We start from the raw sequence: 24440 nt of genomic DNA on the forward strand, positions 1-24440 counted from the left end.
TCATTGTCACTGCTCATTTCTCATTATTATCAAGGAAAGCATCCTTGGTGAACAAGCATTTTATGAAAAGAAAAACTAGAGATTTACACACAAGATAGCAGGAAAAGTCATCATAATCCTAAAAGTCTATACACATAGTGTCTAGAACAATAGTTTCGGAAGGAGCTTAGCCAATAAGTATGCAGTCCAATTCGAGGATGTCCTACGCCGCCCTGTGATTCAAGAAAAAAGTAGAATGTTAGTCTTTTTCCTTAGGGGCAAGGCTCTTGTTTCCAACAAGTAGGAAGATCAATTTAGTATCTGCAAACAATTAGACCAACTCCAGTGGCTTTAGTGGATACATCCCTATATTCTCAGTCTATAGTGGATAGGGATGCAATAATGAGCGCTAGAATGGTTCTGAGTATGGCTTCTTGTGTTGGACGCCAGGCCAGTGCGAGTGGCGCCTATCGTAGTCAAAGTTTCAAACAATAAGCTTTTATTCGAACTAAAGTTCCAGTGGTCGGATAGGGATTGTGTTCCAATGGGAGTGGTGTCTGCTCATCTCTGGGGCCAGACCTGAGCCACCCTGCATATTTAGTTGCATATGCACGGTGAGAAATTCAGTTGCAGATAGAGGAATACGGGTATGGGGGGCCATTGGAAGGAGATTTTCAGGGTTTTACAGGGATAAAGGAACCATTTGAGTTAGTCTTAACTCTTAACAAAGATTGCATCATAACCAAATTGATACAAAATCAGTAACTTTCACCTCACAAAAGTATAGCATATGGCCGCTATCTTGTGAATCATGTACTGGTCAGTAGCACCCTCTAACACATGTATGAAGAAATTCTGCCTTCAATTTCCTTTTACTCAAGTTATAAATATTTCTAAACAGTGACTTATAAAACTCAGAAGAACATAAACGAATGAAAAATTGCATAGCAAAACACTGATTTGTATATGATGTACGTGATTTTACCTTTCATTCACATTCAATTATGTTCTCCGTGAATCCTAGTACCAAGAAATGTGTCTCTGATAGCGTTCAATTCTCTACTGACATCTCTAATATCCATTCTCTCTAATGGTGATTCCACAGAACATGCAACCCCAATTCTGACTAATGCAGTCAAGCACTCTAGCAGTTTTGTTCTTCTGTGACTGCTGATTCTCATGGTATTAGTATCTCCTAAAGTGTCATCTCCTTCAGATAGAAGTATTGGATCTACAATCTTTATAAGTTGATCATGCAAACCGCTACTAGCATAGTTATGGAGGTTTAAACCGTCTTTAAACATCTCATCGGTTGGTCTCCTTCCTGTAGACATTTCCAACACTATAATTCCATAACTGTACATATCACCTTGTATGGATGCATCAACTCCCATACCATATTCTGCAATATATACATCAATCACTAGTTTTTAGTAAACCATTTAAATGAAAAAATATATATATATGTTAAGAGCTATTGGCTAGCAAAAAGAAATTGAAAATATAATAATAATATATAATTGTATTGTCGTAATGATTGACATCCATTATACTACAGAGATTGATTGAAAAGGTCCTCATCAGTTAAGATATTAATAGAAGTAAACAAACTAGCTCAATTGCCACCACAACCACAATTCTTTCATCCTCGACCTTTTGTATTTTAACTCAACAAACATGGAGGGAAAAGAAATTAGATCAAGTTGATAGTTTTCATTCTCTCTTACAGTTTTTTATTTGCACTAACAATTCCTTCAATTTTTCCTCTTTTAAGATATCTAAATAACTACGCTATAAGCTACGGAGCTGAAAACATCCAACTATCCAAAGACCTCCTGTACCCATATCAACTCATGTAACTAGGTTGTTAATGGCGTCGAACTTAACACGTATTGGCCTTGAGATTGCAAAAGCCTAAAGCTTAACTTTGGAATTGTGGCCCTCAATGTATGCCCAAACACACAATTAGAATTAATTTGAGCGAAAGAAGATGAATTTTTCGCACTTGGCTATTAGTCATATCCTATTTGAAAGCAAATTCCTATTCAAAAATGAAATTATTGTAGGTAGACTAATGTATAGATACATCCATTATGAGGTGCCCCTAAACTTTGTTAATATTGTGGAGACCCCAAGCAGTTGCTTGTGTGGCTTGTGTTTAGGGCCACTGACTTAACTCGGGAAAAAACAGACAAAAGCAATTGAGTTTCACTAAAATGAGGTTGCACAGAAAATTATAACTAATGTAGTGTACCATATATTAAATTCATGCATTTATGAATTGGAAAAAAGGACTGAAATCAACATATGTCGATATTGAAATTCCAACCTGGAGCGGTATAGCCAATAGATCCCTTTACCCTTGTTGAGGTACTTTGATTATCATGCAAGTTCTCTATTGATCCCGAAATAAGCTTTGCTAAACCAAAATCACCAACATGAGCTACCATATCATCATCAAGAAGCACATTGTTTGGCTTTAGATCACGATGAATAACCAAAACGTGGTACTCGTGATGAAGATAGATCAGCGCAGAAGCAACATCAATGGCGACATTTAGTCTTTGAAGTAGGTTCAAATTCGATTCTTCATCCTGTTCACTGATCTCTTGATGCAGCCACTTCTCTAAACTTCCATTTGGCATAAACTCAAAGACTAGTGCTTTAAATTCATTTCCTTCATAATCCACGCTAGAGCAAGAAGTTATAATCTTAACAAGATTTCGATGGCGGATATTACGCAATGATTCACACTCAGCCCTGAAACTCTTTAACGCTCCTCTCACTTGAAGTTTGAACACCTTAACAGCAACAACAATTTCATATTGGTTGAGTAGCCCTTTATACACACTGCCAAAACCACCTGAACCAACAAAATTAGTTGGAGAAAATCCACCAGTCGCTTGAGAAAGATCTCCATAAGAGACCTTAACATGTTGATCACAAAATGATTGCAAAGAAGCTGTTTTAGGTTTACTTTTTCTTCTCAAGTAAAATATTAGAGAACATGATGCCAAAAGAATGAACACAACCACACTGATGATAACGACTATTTTGGAAGGATCGGACCTTCCATATTTTTTTACACCTTGCTTTACAGATTTGTTAAATCGGCATGGCGGCGATTCGCGGTTCAAGTACACCCCACGAGAGATCGGAATTCCCACTCTTGAAAAAATTGCTTGCACTTTTAAAGATCCCGTTCACTGGCACCTCACCTTCAAGTTTATTGAAAGATAGATTCAACCACCGGAGATATGGAAAGCCCTCTAAATATTTTGGAATTCCACCAGACAAGTTGTTCCTTGATAGATCCAACCCTTCGACATTCTTTAAAGAACTCAAAGATTGAGGAACTATCCCTTCAAACATATTTCCGTTCAAGTATAAATTTTCCAAACTCAAACACTCACCAAGAGCACTAGGTATTAAACCAGACAACTTATTTCCAGACACCTTGATATCAACAAGATTTATTAGTTTTCCTACTACTAAAGGTAGGGAACCAGTTAAGATAAAGCAGAGAGGAAAGGTTAAAGATTTCTTTAGGTAAGGTACCATTTAGGTTGTTTTGTTCCAGACCCAGAAGTTGCAATTGGCTAAGAGCACCAAGACCTGAAGGAATAGTTCCTTCCAATCTATTGCTTCCTAACAACAACTTACTCAATTTAGTATTGTTTGCTAGAGAAGATGGGATCGGTCCAGACAATTTGTTTCCGGAAAGATCTAACCCCTGTAAACTACGGAGTTTTCCAACAGAAGATGGAATACTACCCCTGTAAACTACGGAGTTTTCCAACAGAAGATGGAATACTACCGTGAAAGTTATTAGACTCAAGACCTAATACAAACAAACCGACAAAGTTCCCAATCCCTTACGGATAATTCCGGATATTTGATTGCCTCCTAGATACAACTCCTCTATTTGGTGGGAGAGATTGGTAATAGAGTTCGGAAAACACCTCCAAAATTGTTTTGGTCCAAGGCCAATTCCTTTAGATTACCGGAGTTGGTCAAATAAGTGATAAAACTCAAATCATGAGCTTCTCCTGTTCCCCGGATGATTGAGTTCAAGATTTATCCATATGATAGTATGAGGGAATTGAAAATCCTTAGGAACTTTTCCTTCGAAATTGTTAGCTGAAATATCAAATTTTTGAAGTTTAGAAGCATTAGCTAATGAAACTGGGAGTAGTCCAGAAAATTGATTAATACCCCCAAGGAATTCATTGAGATTAGGAAGAGTGATGCCCATGTCTGGTGGAAGACTGCCACTAAATTGGTTTTTGACAATTCCTAATACATTCAGGGAGGAGATGTTGAAAATTGTTAAAGGGACCTCACCGGACAGTCTGTTAAGTCCAACACTGAATTTTGTTAAGCTTGTGAGTCTACCAAAGCTGGTCGGAATACTTCCAACCAATTTATTCTCTCCTGTATTGAAAAATTGAAGCAAGGAAAGATTACCTAAAGAAGGGGGTAGCACTCCTGTCAGATTGTTTCTTACAATACCCAAGAATACAAGCTTGGACAATGAGCCAAGCTTTGACGGAATATTCCCCGACATTTTGTTCCAACTTAAACTAATGTACCTGAGTTCAGTACATTGGGTTAGATTGACAGGAATTTCTCCTTCGAAAGTGTTATTGAACAGAGTGAGTACTTGAAGACGAAACAACCGACCAATTTCTTGTGGGATCTCACCGGAGAATCTATTGTGTGTTAGGTTGATGACCCTTAGGAAAGTGAGGTTTCCAATATGAGGCGATAACGATCCAACCAAACTCTGGCTGGAAAGATTCAAACTTATGACTCTTTGATGAAGCTTGCCGCATGTAATGCCTTGCCACTGACAGAAATGAAAAGATTGGTTCCACGAGCTTAAGCCGCCTTGAATTCTATCTCTAATAGCGATTAGAGACTGGAGATCAGTCTCATTTCCAGAGGTGGCCATAGAAGGTTTTGTTTGTGACATCAACTGGTTAAAGAGTAGGAAGATGATGTAAAAGTTTAGTAATTTAAATGACTGCAGGTTTGAAATCATCTTTGCGAATTGTATAAACTAAGGTATGTGGTGTAGTAATATATAGGACCATTGCCGGCGTGTACTTGATTGACTTACAAATGTGAATCCTCCGTTTCAGTCTTCAAAACTTTAAAAAAATGGTAGCGCCTCTTCTTTTACCCCACAATCGCTGTTTTTTTGTTTGTTTCTTTTTTTTGGTAACCTCATTTTCTTCCCTAATCGTAAGATGTTTTACAAACTCAAAAGTGTTTGGACATTGGAGTTCTTCTACGTTTATACCACTGCAATATTAAACAGCAAAATTTACAACTGTAATCCATTCATTGTATGTGTGCATAACATACATTTTTTTTCTAGTCGTTATTAATGTTAATTTGTTTGATCAAATGCGTCAATTGGGTTTTTTTTTTGGCATAGAAATAAGTAGTAAACTCTAGTGTTGGGTATCTGATAAAGCCCGACTCAATAAACTCAATTTTCAAGCCCGCCCTCTTCTTCTTCACCCTGCCACTACTAATCGTCCATGGGAACACCTGGTGTCACTGGAGCCGTCATGTGGGACAGTGGAGTCATCTTGGCCAAGCTCTTAGAGCACGCTGTCGACTCTGGATATCTTCTCCTTCAGTCGAAGAAGATTGTTGAACTTGGTTCCGGATGTGGACTAGTTGGATGTGTTGCAGCTCTTCTAGGTGCTCAAGTTATTCTTACTGATCTGCCTGATCGGCTGAGGCTCCTTAGGAAGAATGTTGAAGCCAATGTAATTGCTGGTGGTCGGGATGTACGTGGTTCTGCTTCAGTGGGGGAGCTTATATGGGGTGATGATCTTGATACTGACTTGATTGACCCTCAACCTGATTATGTACTTGCGTCCGATGTAATTTATAGTGAAGGAGCAGTTGCAGATTTGTTGGAGACGCTTGAACAACTTTGTGGAATGCAAACAACTGTTATACTGACTGGAGAACTTCGAAATGATGTTGTTCTCGAATACTTTTTAGAACTGGCAATGAAGGAATTTGTAGTTGGTCGTGTATATCAGGAGCATTGGGATCCAGATTATCGCAGTAGTCGTGTTGTGATGCTTGTTCTAGGTAAGAAAACAGAAACTGGAATTTGAGTATTGTATTATACAGATATATTTATTTATTGCTACTGGTTTTCTGAATGGAAAAAATTTACTTGCAAAATGGATGTACGACCTCTATGAATGTAGACCTTCCATCTCAGTCACTACACCACAAAATAATCGAATGCAATCTATACTAAAGACGTAAATGATTGGAGTTGGACATTCTGAGAGGGGAGAACTAGAAAAATCTTAAATTTGTACAAATCAGATTGATTGGACTAGGCTTGTCGCAGAAATTGTTTTTCATGTTGTGCAACTAACTAATTTTCAATATTGTTTCTTATTGCAATTAGGGAGGGGTTCTAGAGACATATTTTATCTTGACACGTAAACAAACTCAAAATCGTTAGGACATTTATAAGTTTTGGATTAGGCTAATATTTTGTAGATATGATCTCCTAACTATTCTAAACATTGGCACAAATAATAAAAAAAATAAAAAATTTCTAAACTTGCCAAATATAGTATAAAAAATGGTGAAAATGAACGGTCTATAATTAGCCAAATTTTGTAAATTGTTAACTACATTTGGCAAGTTTGGAATTTTTTGATTTATTTGATTATTTGTAACAATGTTTAAAATAGTTAGGAGATCATATCTACAAAAAATTAGTCTAATCCAAAATTTATAAATCTCCTAACGATTTTGAGTTTGTTTACGTATCAAGATAAAATGTCCCTAGAACCCCTCCCTTGCAATTATATCGTGCATTTGAACAGTAAACACGGTTAGTAGACCCGAAATCTAGTATCTAAAGACAGAGATAATGATGGCCAAGGGGAATGCAGTTATATTCCTCCATGCGCCTCCTAATTAGATCAAGGTATAAATTAGTAGACATATATTTGGTTACATGTCATTGTTTCTCCTTTTCAACCCCCCCCAAGTGGAATTCTTTCATTCTTCCCAAGTTGCATCAGCAGGCTGAGTATTAAACCATTGAACTAAGACTTGAGTCACTGCTCAATCCCTTCTTTGAACCATCCTTCGATCCAATACAATAATAGGTTCCACCAAGAACCGACCTTGATCATTGGTGGGGAGGTAATTGTAACCACCGAGGTTAACATCATCACCAATTTTTTTTTCTTCAACAAGGACACATGGAAAACCGGATGAACAAATTAGTTGCGTGCAAGTCTAACTTGTATGCTATTGAACCAATTTTCTCAATAATTTTGTATGGGACAAAATATTTTGGTGCAAGTTTGAGGTTTAACGCATGGCTAACGTGTTTGTCTATAAGGTCGCAACCTCAAATACACTCAATCCCCTACCGCAAAAACTTGTTCAGCTCTGTGCTTATCGGCATAAAAATTCATTCGTTGTTGGGCTTATCAAGTCGCTTCCCGTAGTAATCGTATTGTAGAATTTAGCTCCTCCAAAAAACGATGAACTTCGGGTTACGGGTAGCTAATTGTTGGGGAATAGCTAAATGAGGGGGTGGATAGCCATAGAGAGCTTCAAATGGAGTAGTCGGTAGAGTGGTGTGGTAACTTGTGTTGTACCACCATTCTCGCTAAGGACAACCATTTTGCCCATTGGGTAGGGTGATCACTAGTCATGCAACAAAGGTAATTCTCAAGGCATTGGTTTAAGCGTTTTGTTTGGCCATCGGATTAGGGATGATAGGCAGTGGAATGATGTAATTTAGTACCAACTAACTTGAACAAGTGAGTCCAAAATTGGCTAAGGAAGATGGTATCTCGATCTGAAACTATGGTGGTAGGAAGGCCATGAAGCTTATGGATCTGATCAAAGAAATTTTGGGCGATTGTGTTAGCAGTATAAGGATGAGCGATAGCTATAAAATGGCCATATTTCGTCATTCGGTCGATTACCACAAAAATAGTATTCTTGGAGGTTGAATTTGGAAGACCTTTGACACTTCCTCTTTTTGTGTGTGAGATGTGGTATGGTCGTTGAACAAAAGAGAAGCGTATCAAAACCTAATTATCCCTCAATAAGTAAAGGATGAGTAGGGTATCGTTCCACTTTTAAGTGTATGTTTATATGAAGGACAGGACTGGAAAGGGGGTTTGAGGGATTAAAAACTATTATTATAGATATTGTAGATTCTAATGTTAAACTAACTAACTAAACTTATACTAAAGCTAAGAATTGGAAATAGGGAGAGAATATGAGATAGATAGATTCAAGAGATTCAAATCCACCAATGCTTTTGATTCAATGATTTTTTGCTTCATGTTGTTCTCCAAGTAGACTACAATCGGGCAATCGAGCGAAAGTCGCCGATCTTAGATGCCTCTTGGATGAAACATCGTTAACAATTAACTCTACTCAAGGTTGTTCCTATGTTCATGTTACTAGTATCTTCTTTCCTTTTATGTGAGCTTGGGCAGCTATTCAATGAATCACCATCTAAGGCAAACACAAGGAATACTTCCCTTACTCTAAAACACTACACAATTAGAAGAAAAGTAGAGAATAATAGTATAATATTCAATTCTGAATAAATAAAACTCTATTCTAGTATTATATTCAATTGCAATAAATAAAAGCATATTACTAGCAAATATTCAATTGCAATAAATAAAACCCTAAACTAGCATGATATTCAATTGTAATAAATAAAAACCTTAATCTATACTTCCATCCCCCTACAGAAGGCAATGGAACTAATAACTAAAAACATAAAGAACTAACCCGATTGAAGAACACCATAAACCGGGGAAGAATCATTAAACCTTAAGACATCGGCTTCATCTCCTCCCTTGAAGGAGAATATTAGCCTTCCATATAGAAGGAAGAACACCTAAGAACGAGAAGAAGAAGAGTTTAAGAACATAAGACTAGAAAGACTAATTTATTAAGACTTCGACTAGTTAAAACCGATCTTTTATTATTAATCTCTCTCTCCTCAAGTTATGGAGACAAGAATATAAGTGAATTGCCCAATTACATGTGCCCAATTACATGAGGCACTTAGGTCCTCTATTTATAGGGGTTACAATGAGCTCTAGAAGCATTCCAAACCGTCATTTGTTTCCTAATACAAATAGACTTCTTCCGGGGCTAGAGTCCGGCTTCGCTTCAAACCGGAAGGAATTGGCTACGATTAATCGATTCATGCGTCGACGGGCGCGTTATTCATGCGTCCCAGACTTAATCAATGCGCCTCGGGCCGCCGATCTATCGTCCCTGACTCAATCAATGCGTCTGGGACGCTCGATACATCGTCCCGCACGTAAGCCGATTTCTCTTTTTGCTCTATCCTTCTATCTTCTTTTGCGGGCTTTGGTCCAAGCAACGAATCCTTTGGTCTTGGGCTTCCAAATAGACTTTAAAATAGGTCCAAGTCGCATCTTTAACAGCTCCAATTCCTTGGCCTTCTCCATGATTGTCCACGGGCCTCCCATGTGATCCTTAATGTGCTCCGGCGCTTCGTTTTACCCCATTTTCTCTAATATTCTACAAAACTCTCTTTTTCACCTGTAGAATCTTAAAACACAACTTATAAACACTATTAGTTCACTAAGATGGCTAAACAAGAGGCATAATCGAGGGTTAAATAGCACTTTTTGAGCACTTATCAACCTTCAATGAAGTCCATGGAGATATCTTGCCATGGTTGGGTAGGGATAAGTAGAGGTTGTAAAAGGTCGGGGTATGGGATATGTTCACCTTTATTACTGACACACATCGCAAGTCGCAAATGGTATTCACCACATCCCGTTTGAGAGTAGGCCCAAGAGAAAACTGCTCTACCCTTTTAATGGTTGCTTTTACGCGAAAGTGTCCACTTGCACTCAAGAATGTAATTCCTCTATAATTCGCTTCCTCAAACTTCCATTATCCCCAATAAACAACTTGCCTTGAAATTGCAATGTTCCCGAAAGAATAATCGGAGACATCATGAGGGTTGCTTACTAATTGAGTTACCAACCTGCTTCAAATAATTAGTTCCGCTTCCAAACTCTTTTGTACTTCGTTAACCAAGATGATTGGAGTGTAGAAAGATTGTGGAAACTACCTTCTTCTTCTAGTATTCTTGATAAAGCATCCGCCACCTTATTATCAACCCTTTTTGTAGACTATTTCATAGTCAAGGCCTAATAGTTTTGTCAACTATTTTTGCCGCAACATAGAAGAGAGTTTTGCTCCGAGCAAATACTTTAAGCTTTGGTGGTCCGCTTTTGATCACAAAGTGGTTATCAAACGATAGGTCCTCCAATTTTCTACCTGCAAAAACTATTGCCCACAATTCCTTTTCATATGTCGAGAGACCCAACTTGCAAGGGGGAAGAACCTTGCTCAAAATGCAAAGGGTCTACCATCTTGCATAAGAACTCAGCTTTATACCATCTTTGCTCGCATCGGTTTCTAACACAAATGGCCCGTTGAAATTTGGGAGAGTGAGGACAGTGTAGAAACCATTGCTTGTTTCAAACAAATTGAAGGCATCTACTACGGTCTTTGGATTCCATTTAAACCGGTCCTTCCTCAACATCTCGGTCCGGTGGTTTACTAATGATACCATACCCCGAACAAACTTCCTATAATATCCGGTCATACCCAAAAAATCCCTCAATCCTTTTATAGTCTTAGGTAAAGGCCAACCGACCATAGCTTCCACTTTAGACTTATCAAAGACATACACCTTGCTTAGAAATAATATGCCCAAGATATTCCAGAATTATCTTGCCCAAAAGAACATTTCAAACTCTTGGCATATAGTTGATGTTGTTGCGGCAAATTTAGTGTAATACGCAAATGTTCCTTGTGCTCATCCATAGAAGTACTATATATTAGTATGTCATCAAAAAGACAAGGATGAACTTTCGAGATGAGGCTTGAAAACAGAATTCATTAACGCTTTGAAACGAGGTAGGAGCATTAAATCAACCCAAATGGCATGACTAAAAACTCATAGTGTCCGTCATGAGTACGAAATGCGGTCTTCGGAATGTCTGGCGCATATACCTTATCTGGTAAAATCCCAATCTGAGATCTAGTTTAGAAAAAATATAAGCACCATGTAACTCATCAAGTAGCTCATCAATTACGGGAATAGGGAACCATTTAGGTTGTTTTGTTCCAGACACAGAAATTGCAATTGGCTAAGAGCACCAAGACTTGAAGGAATGTTTCCTTCCAAATTGCTCGCTCCTAAAACAATTTAATCAATTTAGTATTGTTTGCTAGAGAAGATGGGATCGGTCCAAACAATTTGTTTCCGGAGAGAATTAATGTTTTGTAAACTATGAAGTTTTCCAATAGAAGATGGAATACTACCGTAAAATTTATTAGAATAAAGAGATAATATAAACAAACCGACCAGGTTCCCAATTCCTTCTGGGATGACTCCAGATATTTGATTGTGTCCTAGATACAACTCCTCCATTTGGTTGGAGAGTTTGGTAATAGAGTTCGGGAAAACACCTCCAAAATTGTTTTGGTGTAAGGCCAATATCTTTAGATTACTAGAGTTGTTCAAATAAGTGATAAAACTCAAATCATGAGCTTCTCCTGTTCCTAGCTGATTGCATCCCAATTCCATAGTTTGATGGAATTGAAAATCCTTAGAAACTTGTCCTTTGAAATTGTTTTCTGGAATATCAAATCGTTGAAGTTTAGAAACATTAGCTAGTGAAACTGGGAGTAATCCCAAAAGTTGTTTTCCACCACCATAGAAACCGAGGAGATTAGGAAGAGTGACGCCCATGTCTGGTGGAAGACTACCACTAAATTGGTTAACGGGAATTCCTATGCCATTCAGGGATGAGATGTTGAAAATTGTTTAAGGGCAAAGCAAAGAAGAGAGGGAAAATAAATAAATAAATAAAGGTACCACACCCTCAGATTTTCTCTTAAACGCAATGGACATGTTCGTGGGCATCTTATATAATGTCTTGAACAACTTATATAGTGTCTTGACCAATTTTTTTAATTTATACTTATTAACTTATTTAACAGACGACGCTATATAACATGTGCAGGACACTATATAAAATGCTCAAGACACTATATAACATGTCCGTTTAAGAGAATTTGGCACAACATACCCAACCATGAGTTTAGCACCTATCAGCTACATATATGCAACTGCAAGGCCGCCTCTCCCTAGTTACATCCGACCTTTTGGAAAACCAAGATTATCATACTTAATATTTCGCTTCCAATTTGTGGTCTTAGGCACTAAGATTTACACCTTCGGAGGCTATTCTAAGATTCAATCATCCACACGCCTTTTTGTTGATTTTAATGACCCTCCACCTCTTGATCATGATTGAGGTCTCTCAGACGCCCAAGTCTTTGACTTATAGGACCCGCTCTCTCAAAAATGCCAAATGGAGGCATCTCCGCATTCATCAATTGATCCCGATTTCTAAAGTACAATGATTGTTGTTATACACCGAAATGAGCATAGAGGAGTTTACAAACAAAAATGCAAAACAAGGCAACATGGATAAGTACTAGGTTGTTTTCCAAAATGTGAATCCCTTGTTTCCGATATCCGGTGGTTTTGACTGTATCTTAAGTTCGACTTGATTAATGACCCGACTTTGTTGGCTTATGAATCAAGGTCTCCATTTCAATGGGCAAAGATCGGATATATTTGGCGAGATCGGATCCAAGAAACGAAACATAAGAATTTGAAAATTTCACCACACGCATTACGGACCTAAAACTCCCACAAACTAGCCATCATAAAAATTTCATTTACATTGTAACATTGAAGTTTTCGATGCATTGGTGAATTATTTACCCCGGCCGTGTAGATTAATTTGCTAGCGAAGGTCTTATTCAATATAATGTCGAGTAGAACTACAGGTTCACATATGCAATTCGTATGCCTTGCATGCTTAATCAAATTCTAGTTTCTCTTTGCATAAATATTTCAATTAATTTGCACATATCGAATCTCTAACTATTCCTCAAATTTTCTCTTTAATTCTCTTTTGGGCTCTTCTTGAAGAATGATTGAAATGAATCTAAAATTTATTGAATGAATCAGTGTTCTTTGTTACACTTGTATTTATACTCATCTGAGTTAGTTACAACAAACTCTGCCTACGTGGAACAATTAGTTACACACTACTAACAAACTTCTAACAACTTTTAACAAACTTCTAATCAACTAATGTTGACTCAAGCTGACTTGTCGACTTGGATTCTTCTAGAACCTTCGAGGTTGTTATGCACCATTACCCTCCCTCAAGCTAAAGGGAGAATCTCTCACTTTGAGCTTGAATATTAAATCTTGAAATCGTTGAGTGGCAAGTCCTTTGGTAAACACATCAGCTATTTGATCGGCCAGAAGCACACATATTGAATATGAAGCAATTTACTATTGACCAATTCTCGACATAATGATAATCCACCTCCAAATGTTTTGTGCGAGCATGAAAACTGGATTATTGAAAGTGAAATAGCACCGATATTGTCACACCATAACAAATGGTTGTTGTGTCGATGGAATTTGTAAATCTTTGAGTAGAATACATAACCGGTAGAGTTCTCTGCGGTATAGATAAGACTTCGATATTCAGATTCAAGACTCGATCTTGCAACTGTTGGTTGCTTCTTAGCACACCAAGAGATCAAATTGTTGCCATAGTAAATACAAAACCCTATAGTGGATCTCCTCGTCGATGGACATCCATTGTCGGCATCTGAATAAGCAATAATGACAGCAGATCCTTTATTGAAATAGATACCTTTTGTAAGTGTACCTTTTAGATATCTAAGTAGAACCCTCTTTGCAGCCATGTGAATGGAAGTAGGAGCATGCATAAACCGGTCCTAGCTGATTGGTCGAGAATGATATATCCGGGTCTAGACCAAGTTAAGTATTGAAGAGCACTAACCATCGATCCAGTATTCTTGAGGATCGGTTAAGGCATCACCGAGAATTAGGTTCAAGTTTTACTTGATGTAGAACATGGAGTAGAGCAGGGTTTAGCATCCAACATCTTTGTTTTATCTAGTAAATCATAGGTATACTTTGTTTGAGAGAGAAATAGCCCTTTCTTGCTTCTCACGAACTTCCATACCTAAGAAGAAATGAATGGAACCAAGATCTTTCATTGCAAATTTAGAACTTAGTCATTGGATAAGAGAAGTATAGTACCTTGAAGAATCACCGGACCGAGAATATCATCAACATATATAAGAACATAAGTAGTTGTATGATGCATTATTCTGACAAAGAGAGAAGGATCTGCCTTTGAAAGATTAAAGCCAAGAGATAGTAAAGCTTTTACTAGTTCTTCATACCAAGCTCGAGGTGCCTGTCTTAAACCATAAAGAGATCTCTGTAACTTACACACATAATGAGGTTTCTCTAGATCGACAAAACCTTGTGGTTGTACCATGTAAACATTCTCCTTTAAATGGCCATGTAGAAATGCATTAGAAACATCTAATTGCTTAATATCCCAATCATTTTGCATTGCTACTGCCAATATCATCCGTATAGTAGAAGGCTTTGCCACAGGACTAAATGTATCAGTGAAATCAACTCCAAATTGTTGATTGAAACCCTTTGCCACAAGCCTAGCTTTGAATTTATCAAGACTTCCATTAGCCTTTTGCTTGATCCTAAAAACCCATTTGTTTTTAACAAGATTTTGACTTGCATCAGGAGGAACTAATATCCATGTATGATTTTGAATTAAAGCATTATACTCCGCAGCCATGGCTGATCTCCGCTAGAATCCTTTACTTTGCTTGAGTATAGGTTGTTGGAGTTTTGGGCAAATTTTGTAAGGATGTGGTAAGAGCAATAGGCAGTGGATGTTTAGTTGCAAGTAAAGCTTTAGGTTTCAGTAATACCATTTTTTGGCTCTTGTAGTCATAGGTGAGAGTTGATATCTTGTGATAGAGTCATTAGAAGATGAAACTAGAAGTGATGAATTAGAGGTAGAAGATGCAAGAATATTCTTTTGAATGAAATCAGAAGTTTGCATTGAGTCGAACTATGAGTATGAGTAAGAGGAAATTTAACAAAAGGAGTAAACATGTTAGAGGATGCAGAAAAAGACATATTAGATTTGTAAGGAAACTCGGACTAATTAAAAATGACATGTCTAGACAAATAAATCTTTCCAGTTTGAGGATCCAAGCATTTATAACCCTTGTGATTGAGGTCAGTAACCTATGAAGACACAAAGTGTTTGCTTCTCATATCTAGTTTACCTTCAAAGTATGGTCTTAGCCAAGGAAAGCAAAATGCAACCATAAACTTTTAAGAAAGAATAATTTGGAGACTGTTTGAACATTTTTTCATAAGGACAAGAGTTATGAATTGAAGATGATGGTAGTCGGTTTATGAGAAATGTTGCAAGATGAACCACTTCCACCAATATTGAGTAGGAATTTCATATTGAGAGAGAAGTGTTCTAGTCATTTCTAATAAATGTGCTTTAAACTCAACAATGCCATTCGTTTCGAGTATGAGCTAAAACTAAATTGATGACTAATACCGAAAAGAGATAGGAATGACTGAAATTTTGAGCTAGTAAATTCCCTTCCACGTCCGGGTTCTTATATTTTTGATGTTACACTCAAGACTGCTTTTCAATATAGATTTTGAATTGAACAAATGTTGTGTAGAAATCAGATTTGAGAGTAATAGGAAAAATCCAACAATATCCGGTAAAATCATCTACAATAGTAACAAAGTATCGACATCCATTTATTGAACACACTTAATCAAGAAGGTCCCCACAAGTCAATATGAACAAGTTGAAGAGAAGTACAACTTTTGACACTCAAGAAGAAAAGGGAGTCTATGACTTTTTGCTAATTGACATCATTACAAAAAGCAATGTAGACTTAGAACTATGTTGTACAACCAACTTATTTTATCACGAAACATGATGTAAAGTGGAAGTAGAAGGATGACCCGGTCGTTGATGCCATGTAGAAAAGGAGGCTTTGTTCTTTGAATAGGGTCAAGGTGATTGTTTGAAGTTTTGACCAAATGTTAATGGATAAAGTCCTTTCTCACATTTCCCTTGAAAAAGAATCTTCGGTTGCATTGTCCTTGACAATAAATCCACAAGAGTGAAATGTGAGTGAGCAATGATTATCAATGACAAATTTATGCACAGATAAGAGATTATGTGTCATTTGTGGAACATGTAAGATATTATTCATATTAAAGCATGATGAGGCATTTTTAGGATAGAGTAGAGATGATCCAGTGTTTAGAATTGCCAAACCTTGACCATTTCCCACGAAACTTTGTCTTTGCCTTTATAGGATGAATGAGAGCCAATATTGCTCGCACCGTGTGATATGGTGTGAAGCACCAAGATATCGATACCAAATTGGAGTAGATTGATTTTGAGATGCAAAATTTGCAACCGAGTATGATTATTGCTGAGATTTGTTGAATATCTTGTCTTGTGACGGTTGAGAGCTTGAGGATGCATAATAAGTCGTGGAAAAATCCGAATTCGATTGCCGGAAGATGCATAGTTAGCGAGGGAATCCTGAATTCTCGATTACTTGAAGATGCATAGTTAGCGGGAATCCTGAATTCGATAACTTGAGGATTCATAAGGACCGCCAGAAGAATTGTGATCATATTCAAAGACATCGGGATTACTATTATTCGCTTCACTAACATATTGACCATAGTTATTCCGATCATAAGTACCAACAAACCGATCATAACCACAATTATATTGATCAAAGTTAGCCATATTTGAATCTGACCGGGTTACTTTGATCAAAACTCCCATTGTTTGAACTGTGAATCAAACTAGAATCTTCACAAGCATTTACAGATCATGAATGTTAGCTAACATAGCTAACTTTGCCGGTGGAATTTTTCCCCGCATAAGCATGGCTCATTCTATGATGGCAATCAATGGCTAAATGCCCCTGCTTTTCCCACACACCCATTACATAATCGTCTTTGTCCTTGATTCAGAGAGGCTCCATGCATATTACTATTGCCTCTCCTCGGTTTCCGGACCTTCCCCAGACATATAGTTTCCTCTAGAATAGCCATAGTTTCCTCTTGTACTTGAAGTTGTTCAGATTCCATAATTTGAAGGATGATTAAAGCTTGACCGACCTCTGTAATAGCCTCTATTTCCCGACTATTGCCTCTAAATGAACCTCTATTAGATGGAAAATGACCTTGATAATCTCTTTGTGCTTGAAAAAGCATGGACCGACATCGACTACTTGTGCATTGTGAGCTTCTTCAACCGATAATTCCTTACTTAATAAATGCACCATGTAACTCATCAAGTAACTTGTTGTTTGTCTAACTCGAATTGAAGTAACAAATGGTTTGTATTCAGTAGTTAAACCTCTTAACATATGAAAAACTAAATCTTCATCTCATTCTGGCATGTGATCCAAAGAAGAGCTAGTGCATCACCGCTTGTTTGAGATTTTGAAGATACGGCAATGCTCAAATTCCCTTTTTTCAAGATTTTGAAGTCTTGCTTTCAATTGCATTACATGTGCAGTAGATATTGTAGCAAAGCGTCTTTCTAAAGTAGACCATAGCTCATGTGAAGAAGAGATTCCAACTACATATGGTAACACCTCAATAGACAACGCCGTGATTTAACCATTGAGTAGTGTTTGGTCTCTTCTTAACCAATCAAGATATGCCGGATTAACATGATTTGTGACAACACCTCTAGCATCAATTAAAAATTGATCTGGACATAATTCTCTTCCACTAACTAAATCTAAAAAGATTGAAGTTTCGCGAAGAATAGGCTTGAACAATCGATTTCCACAATATGTAATTTTCTCTATCTAATTTTATTGGAACTAGATTACATATATTTTGAAAGGAAAGATTATGAAACGAGCTTATAGTTGGATTTTGATGTTGAATGCATTTAAGAATCATATGCCGCCATTGTTTGAAAAACATTGAACCGATTCTTTGGTTGGAGTATGACTAGTTTGATTACTAGTTGTAGCATGATTACTAGTTGCGGCATGATTATGCCGATTGTTGTTTTGAATCGAAGGTAGTTGAATCGATTGCTTCGTCATTGTTGAATCTTGAAGAACACAACTTGTTAAAGATTATAGAGCACCACTCAATTGATTGTTAGGTTTTGATGGTTTACACCAATGAAAACTAATGAAACAACGGAATGATTTGAAGAAGATTGAAGAAGAAGAAAGAAAAAAAAAAAAAAAATCAGATTTGAGGATCGGATCAATCTCTTTTGAGCATTTAGCTCTGATACCATGAAGAATGATTGAAATGAATCTAAAATTTATTGAATGAATCAGTGTTCTTTGTTACACTTGTATTTATACTCATCTGAGTTAGTTACAACAAACTCTGCCCACGTGAAACAATTAGTTACACACTACTAACAAACTTCTAACAACTTTTAACAAACTTCTAATCAACTAATGTTGACTCAAGCTGACTTGCTGACTTGGATTCTTCTAGAACCTTCAGAGGTTGTTATGCACCATTACTTCTTTCGGTTATCCTATTTTTAAAACTTATAAGTTCTAACCGAAGAGTTGGACTTCGAAACAAGACCGCAACTCCCCAAGAGCTAAAACCATGCATAGAATAACAGAATTACAGTGTGTCATATTCAATGACACAATCTTTGGATATTCGCTACAACTAAATGAGGTGTCTGAAATTAAGACCATACATTAATTGCAAACTTTTGACACAACTTTACAACTTTTCAACAAACACTAGTCTCATTGTCACTACTCATTTCTCATTATTATCAAGGAAAGCATCCTTGGTGAACAAGCATTTTATGAAAAGAAAAACTAGAGATTTACACACAAGATAGCAGGAAAAGTCATCATAATCCTAAAAGTCTATACACAGTGTCTAGAACAATAGTTTCGGAAGGAGCTTAGCCAATAAGTATGCAGTCCAATTCGAGGATGTCCTACCATCTGTGATTCAAGAAAAAGTAGAATGTTAGTCTTTTTCCTTAGGGGCAAGGCTCTTGTTTCCAACAAGTAGGAAGATCAATTTAGTATCTGCAAACAATTAGACCAACTCCAAAGGCTTTTTAGGATACATCCCTATATTCTCGATCCTATAGTGGATAGGGATGCAATAATGAGCCCTAGAATGGTTCCGGAGTATGGCTTCTTGTGTTGGACACCAGGCTAGTCTGAGTGGCCTAAGCGTAGTCAAAGTTTCAAACGATAAGCTTTTATTCGAACTAAAGTTCCAAAGTGGTCGGATAGGGATTGTGTTCCAATGGGAGTGGTGTCCGCTCATCTCTCAAGGGCAGGACTGAGCCACCACATATTTAGTTGCATATGCACGGTGAGAAATTCAGTTCGCGATAGAGGAATACGGGGTATGGGGGCCATTAGAAGGAGATTTTCGTGGTTTTACAGGGATAAAGGAACCATTTGAGTTGGTCTTAACTCTTAACAAAGATTGCATCATAACCAAATTGATACAAAATCATTAACTTTCACCTCACAAAAGTATAGCATATGGCGCTATCTTGTGAATCATGTAATCGGTCAAGAGCACCCTCTAACACATGTATGAAGAAATTCTGCCTTCAATTTCCTTTTACTCAAGTTATAAATATTTCTAAACAAAGACTTATAAATCTCGTAAGAGCATAAACGAATGAAAAATTGCATAGCAAAACACTGATTTGTATATGATGTACGTGATTTTACCTTTCATTCACATTCAATTACGTTCTCCGTGAATCCTAGTACCAAGAAATGTGTCTCTGATAGCATTCAATTCTCTACTGACATCTCTAATATCCATTCTCTCTGATGGTGATTCCACAGAACATGCAACCCCAATTCTGACTATTGCAGTCAAGCACTCTAACAGTTTTGTTCTTCTCGGATCACGATTCTCATGGTATTAGTATCTCCTAAAGTGTCATCTCCTTCAGATAGAAGTATTGGATCTACAATCTTTATAAGTTGATCATGCAAACCGTTACTAGCATAGTTATGGAGGTTTAAACCGTCTTTAAACATCTCATCGGTTGGTCTCCTTCCTGTAGACATTTCCAACACTATAATTCCATAACTGTACATATCACCTTGTATGGATGCATCAACTCCCATACCATATTCTGCAATATATACATCAATCACTAGTTTTTAGTAAACCATTTAAATGAAAAAATATATATATATGTTAAGAGCTATTGGCTAGCAAAAAGAAATTGAAAATATAATAATAATATATAATTGTATTGTCGTAATGATTGACATCCATTATACTACAGAGATTGATTGAAAAGGTCCTCATCAGTTAAGATATTAATAGAAGTAAACAAACTAGCTCAATTGCCACCACAACCACAATTCTTTCATCCTCGACCTTTTGTATTTTAACTCAACAAACATGGAGGGAAAAGAAATTAGATCAAGTTGATAGTTTTCATTCTCTCTTACAGTTTTTTATTTGCACTAACAATTCCTTCGATTTTTCCTTTTTTAAGATATCTAAATAACTACGCTATAAGCTACGGAGCTGAAAACATCCAACTATCCAAAGACCTCCTGTACCCATATCAGCTCATGTAACTAGGTTGTTAATGGCGTCGAACTTAACACAGGGCTGGCCTTGAGATTGCAGTGGCCTAAGCGAACTTTGGAATTGTGGCCCTCAATATATGCCCAAACACACAATTAGAATTAATTTGAGCGAAAGAAGATGAATTTTTCGCACTTGTCTATTAGTCATATCCTATTTGAAAGCAAATTCCTATTCAAAAATGAAATTATTGTAGGTAGAATAATGTATAGATACATCCATTATGAGGTGCCCCTAAACTTTGTTAATATTGTGGAGACCCCAAGCAGTTGTTTGTGTGGCTTGTGTTTAGGGCCACTGACTTAACTCGGGAAAAAACAGGCAAAAGCAATTGAGTTTCACTAAAATGAGGCTGCACAGAAAATTATAACTAATGTAGTGTACCATACATTAAATTCATGCATTTATGAATTGGAAAAAAGGACTGAAATCAACATATGTCGATATTGAAATTCCAACCTGGAGCGGTATAGCCAATAGATCCCTTTACCCCTCCCTTGAAGGTACTTTGATTATCATGCAAGTTCTCTATTGATCCCTAAATAAGCTTTGCTAAACCAAAATCACCAACATGAGCTACCATATCATCATCAAGAAGCACATTGCTTGGCTTTAGATCACGATGAATAACCAAAACGTGGTACTTTCGGATGAAGATAGATAAGCTGTAGCAACATCAATGGCGACATTTAGTCTTTGAAGTAGGTTCAAATTCGATTCTTCATCCTGTTCACTGATCTCTTGATGCAGCCACTTCTCTAAACTTCCATTTGGCATAAACTCAAAGACTAGTGCTTTAAATTCATTTCCTTCATAATCCACGCTAGAGCAAGAAGTTATAATCTTAACAAGATTTCGATGGCGGATATTACGCAATGATTCACACTCAGACCAAAACTCTTTAACGCCCTCTCACTTGAAGTTTGAACACCTTAACAAAGAACAACAATTTCATATTGGTTGAGTAGCCCTTTATACACACTGCCAAAACCACCTGAACCAACAAAATTAGTTGGAGAAAATCCACCAGTCGCTTGAGAAAGATCTCCATAAGAGACCTTAACATGTTGATCACAAAATGATTGCAAAGAAGTCGTTTTAGGTTTACTTTTTTTCTTCTCAAGTAAAAATATTAGAGAACATGATGCCAAAAGAATGAACACAACCACACCGATGATAATCCACTATTTTGGAAGGATCGGACCTTCCATATTTTTTACACCTTGCTTTACGATTTGTTAAATCGGCATGGCGCAATTGCAGCTCAAGTACACCCCACGAGATCGAATTCCCACCATCAAAAATTGCTTGCACTTTTAAAGATCCCGCTTCATCGGCACCTCACCTTCAAGTTTATTGAAAGATAGATTCAACCACCGGAGATATGGAAAGCCCTCTAAATATTTTGGAATTCCACCAGACAAGTTGTTCCTTGATAGATCCAACCCTTCGACATTCTTTAAAGAACTCAAAGATTGAGGAACTATCCCTTCAAACATATTTCCGTCCAAGTATAAATTTTCCAAACTCAAACACTCACCAAGAGCACTAGGTATTAAACCAGACAACTTATTTCCAGACACCTTGATATCAACAAGATTTATTAGTTTTCCTACTACTAAAGGTAGGGAACCAGTTAAGGAGTTCATAGAGAAGTTAAGATAAAGCAGAGAGGAAAGGTTAAAGATTTCTTTAGGTAAGGTACCATTTAGGTTGTTTTGTTCCAGAACCAGAAGTTGCAATTGGCTAAGAGCACCAAGACCTGAAGGAATAGTTCCTTCCAATCTATTGCTTCCTAACAACAACTTACTCAATTTAGTATTGTTTGCTAGAGAAGATGGGATCGGGTCCGCACAATTTGTTTCCTGGAAAGATCTAACCCCTCAGAAAACTACTGAAGTTTTCCAACAGAAGATGGAATACTACCGTGAAAGTTATTAGACTCAAGACCTAATACAAACAAACTGACAAAGTTCCCAATCCCTTCTGGGATAATTCCAGATATTTGATTGCCTCCTAGATACAACTCCTCTATTTGGTGGGAGAGATTGGTAATAGAGTTCGGGAAAACACCTCCAAAATTGTTTTGGTCCAAGGCCAATTCCTTTAGATTACTGGAGTTGGTCAAATAAGTGATAAAACTCAAATCATGAGCTTCTCCTGTTCCTAGATGATTGAGTTCAAGATTTATCCGTATGATAGTATGAGGGAATTGAAAATCCTTAGGAACTTTTCCTTCGAAATTGTTAGCTGAAATATCAAATTTTTGAAGTTTAGAAGCATTAGCTAATGAAACTGGGAGTAGTCCAGAAAGTTGATTAATACCCCCAAGGAATTCATTGAGATTAGGAAGAGTGATGCCCATGTCTGGTGGAAGACTTCCACTAAATTGGTTTTTGACAATTCCTAATACATTCAGGGAGGAGATGTTGAAAATTGTTAAAGGGACCTCACCGGACAGTCTGTTAAGTCCAACACTGAATTTTGTTAAGCTTGTGAGTCTACCAAAGCTGGTCGGAATACTTCCAACCAATTTATTCTCTCCTGTATTGAAAAATTGAAGCAAGGAAAGATTACCTAAAGAAGGGGGTAGCACTCCAGTCAGATTGGTTCTTCCAATACTCAAGACTTCAAGCTTAGACAATGAGCCAAGCTCTGCCGGAATATTCCCTGTAAATTTGTTCCAACTTATATTAAGGACCCTGAGTTCAGTACATTGGGTTAGATTGACAGGAATTTCTCCTTCGAAAGTGTTATCCCACAGAGTGAGTTCTTGAAGACGAAACAACCGACCAATTTCTTGTGGGATATCACCGTAGAGTTGATTGTGCTGCAGGTCGATGAACCTTAGGAAAGTGAGGTTTCCAATATGAGGCGATAACGATCCAGCCAAACTCTGGCTGGAAAGATTCAAACTTATGACTCTTTGATGACGCCTGCCGCATGTAATGCCTTGCCACTGACAGAAATGGAAAGATTGGTTCCAGGAGCTTAAGCCGCCTTCGATTCCATCTCTAATGGAAATTAGAGACTGGAGATCAGTCTCATTTCCTGAGGTGGCCATAGAAGGTTTTGTTTGTGACATCAACTGATTAAAGAGTAGGAAGATGATGTAAAAGTTAAGTAATGTAAATGCCTGGTTTGAAATCATCTTTGCGAATTGTATAAACTAAGGTATGTGGTGTAGTAATATATAGGACCATTGCCGGCGTGTACTTGATTGACTTACAAATGTGAATCCTCCGTTTCAGTCTTCAAAACTTTAAAAAAAATGGTAGCGCCTCTTCTTTTACCCCACAATCGCTGTGTTTTTGTTTTTTTTTGTTTGTTTCTTCTTTTTTGGTAACCTCATTTTCTTCCCTAATCGTAAGATGTTTTACAAACTCAAAAGTGTTTGGACATTGGAGTTCTTCTACGTTTATACCACTGCAATATTAAACAGCAAAATTTACAACTGTAATCCATTCATTGTATGTGTGCATAACATACTTTTTTTTTTCTAGTCGTTATTAATGTTAATTTGTTTGATCAAATGCGTCAATTGGGTTTTTTTTTGGCATAGAAATAAGTAGTAAACTCTAGTGTTGGGTATCTGATAAAGCCCGACTCAATAAACTCAATTTTCAAGCCCGCCCTCTTCTTCTTCACCCTGCCACTACTCCCGAGTCTTCACATCTAAAATTGCGGCACGTGCTAATTTTTCTGATTGTTTAAGGTAACCTTTCGATCATTTACCTTGTTTTCTCAATATTAATTTTATTAAAGTTTTAGTTTATTTTTA

At 37.1% G+C, this 24440-nt stretch overlaps 3 protein-coding genes across 7 annotated transcripts in view; 2 read left to right on the forward strand and 1 right to left on the reverse strand.

Annotated features, from left to right (window-relative positions):
• On the reverse strand, positions 1–23810 carry LOC147484490 (putative LRR receptor-like serine/threonine-protein kinase At3g47570). The gene is made up of 4 exons (XM_086581091.1): positions 23237–23810; positions 2309–2842; positions 965–1381; positions 1–212 (listed from the first exon to the last, which is right to left on the reverse strand). Exons 1-3 carry the CDS (start codon positions 23808–23810, stop codon positions 978–980), a joined length of 1512 nt encoding a protein of 503 aa, XP_086437217.1. The 3' UTR covers positions 1–212; positions 965–977.
• LOC147484484 (uncharacterized) overlaps positions 1–24440 on the forward strand; it is an 85055-nt gene that overhangs the window by 59611 nt on the left and 1004 nt on the right. Inside the window, exon 1 of one of the 5 annotated variants that reach the window (XM_086581097.1) lies at positions 23556–23833. The exons of 2 other annotated variants lie outside the window; for them this stretch is intronic. The gene's annotated coding sequence lies outside the window, so the exon portion shown is untranslated. Of the gene's footprint in view, positions 1–23555; positions 24375–24440 lie in introns of those variants that run through there. 2 more of the 5 variants (XM_086581095.1, XM_086581099.1) reach the window with 2 other exon arrangements.
• LOC147484491 (uncharacterized) lies at positions 5519–6192 on the forward strand. Its single transcript, XM_086581100.1, has one exon. The coding sequence runs from the start codon at positions 5529–5531 to the stop codon at positions 6120–6122; it is 594 nt and encodes a 197-aa protein (XP_086437226.1). The 5' UTR covers positions 5519–5528; the 3' UTR covers positions 6123–6192.

The sequence above is a fragment of the Coptis chinensis genome, chromosome 8, assembly GCF_015680905.1.
Source record: "Coptis chinensis isolate HL-2020 chromosome 8, ASM1568090v1, whole genome shotgun sequence".
NCBI classification, from domain to species: Eukaryota; Viridiplantae; Streptophyta; class Magnoliopsida; order Ranunculales; family Ranunculaceae; genus Coptis; species Coptis chinensis.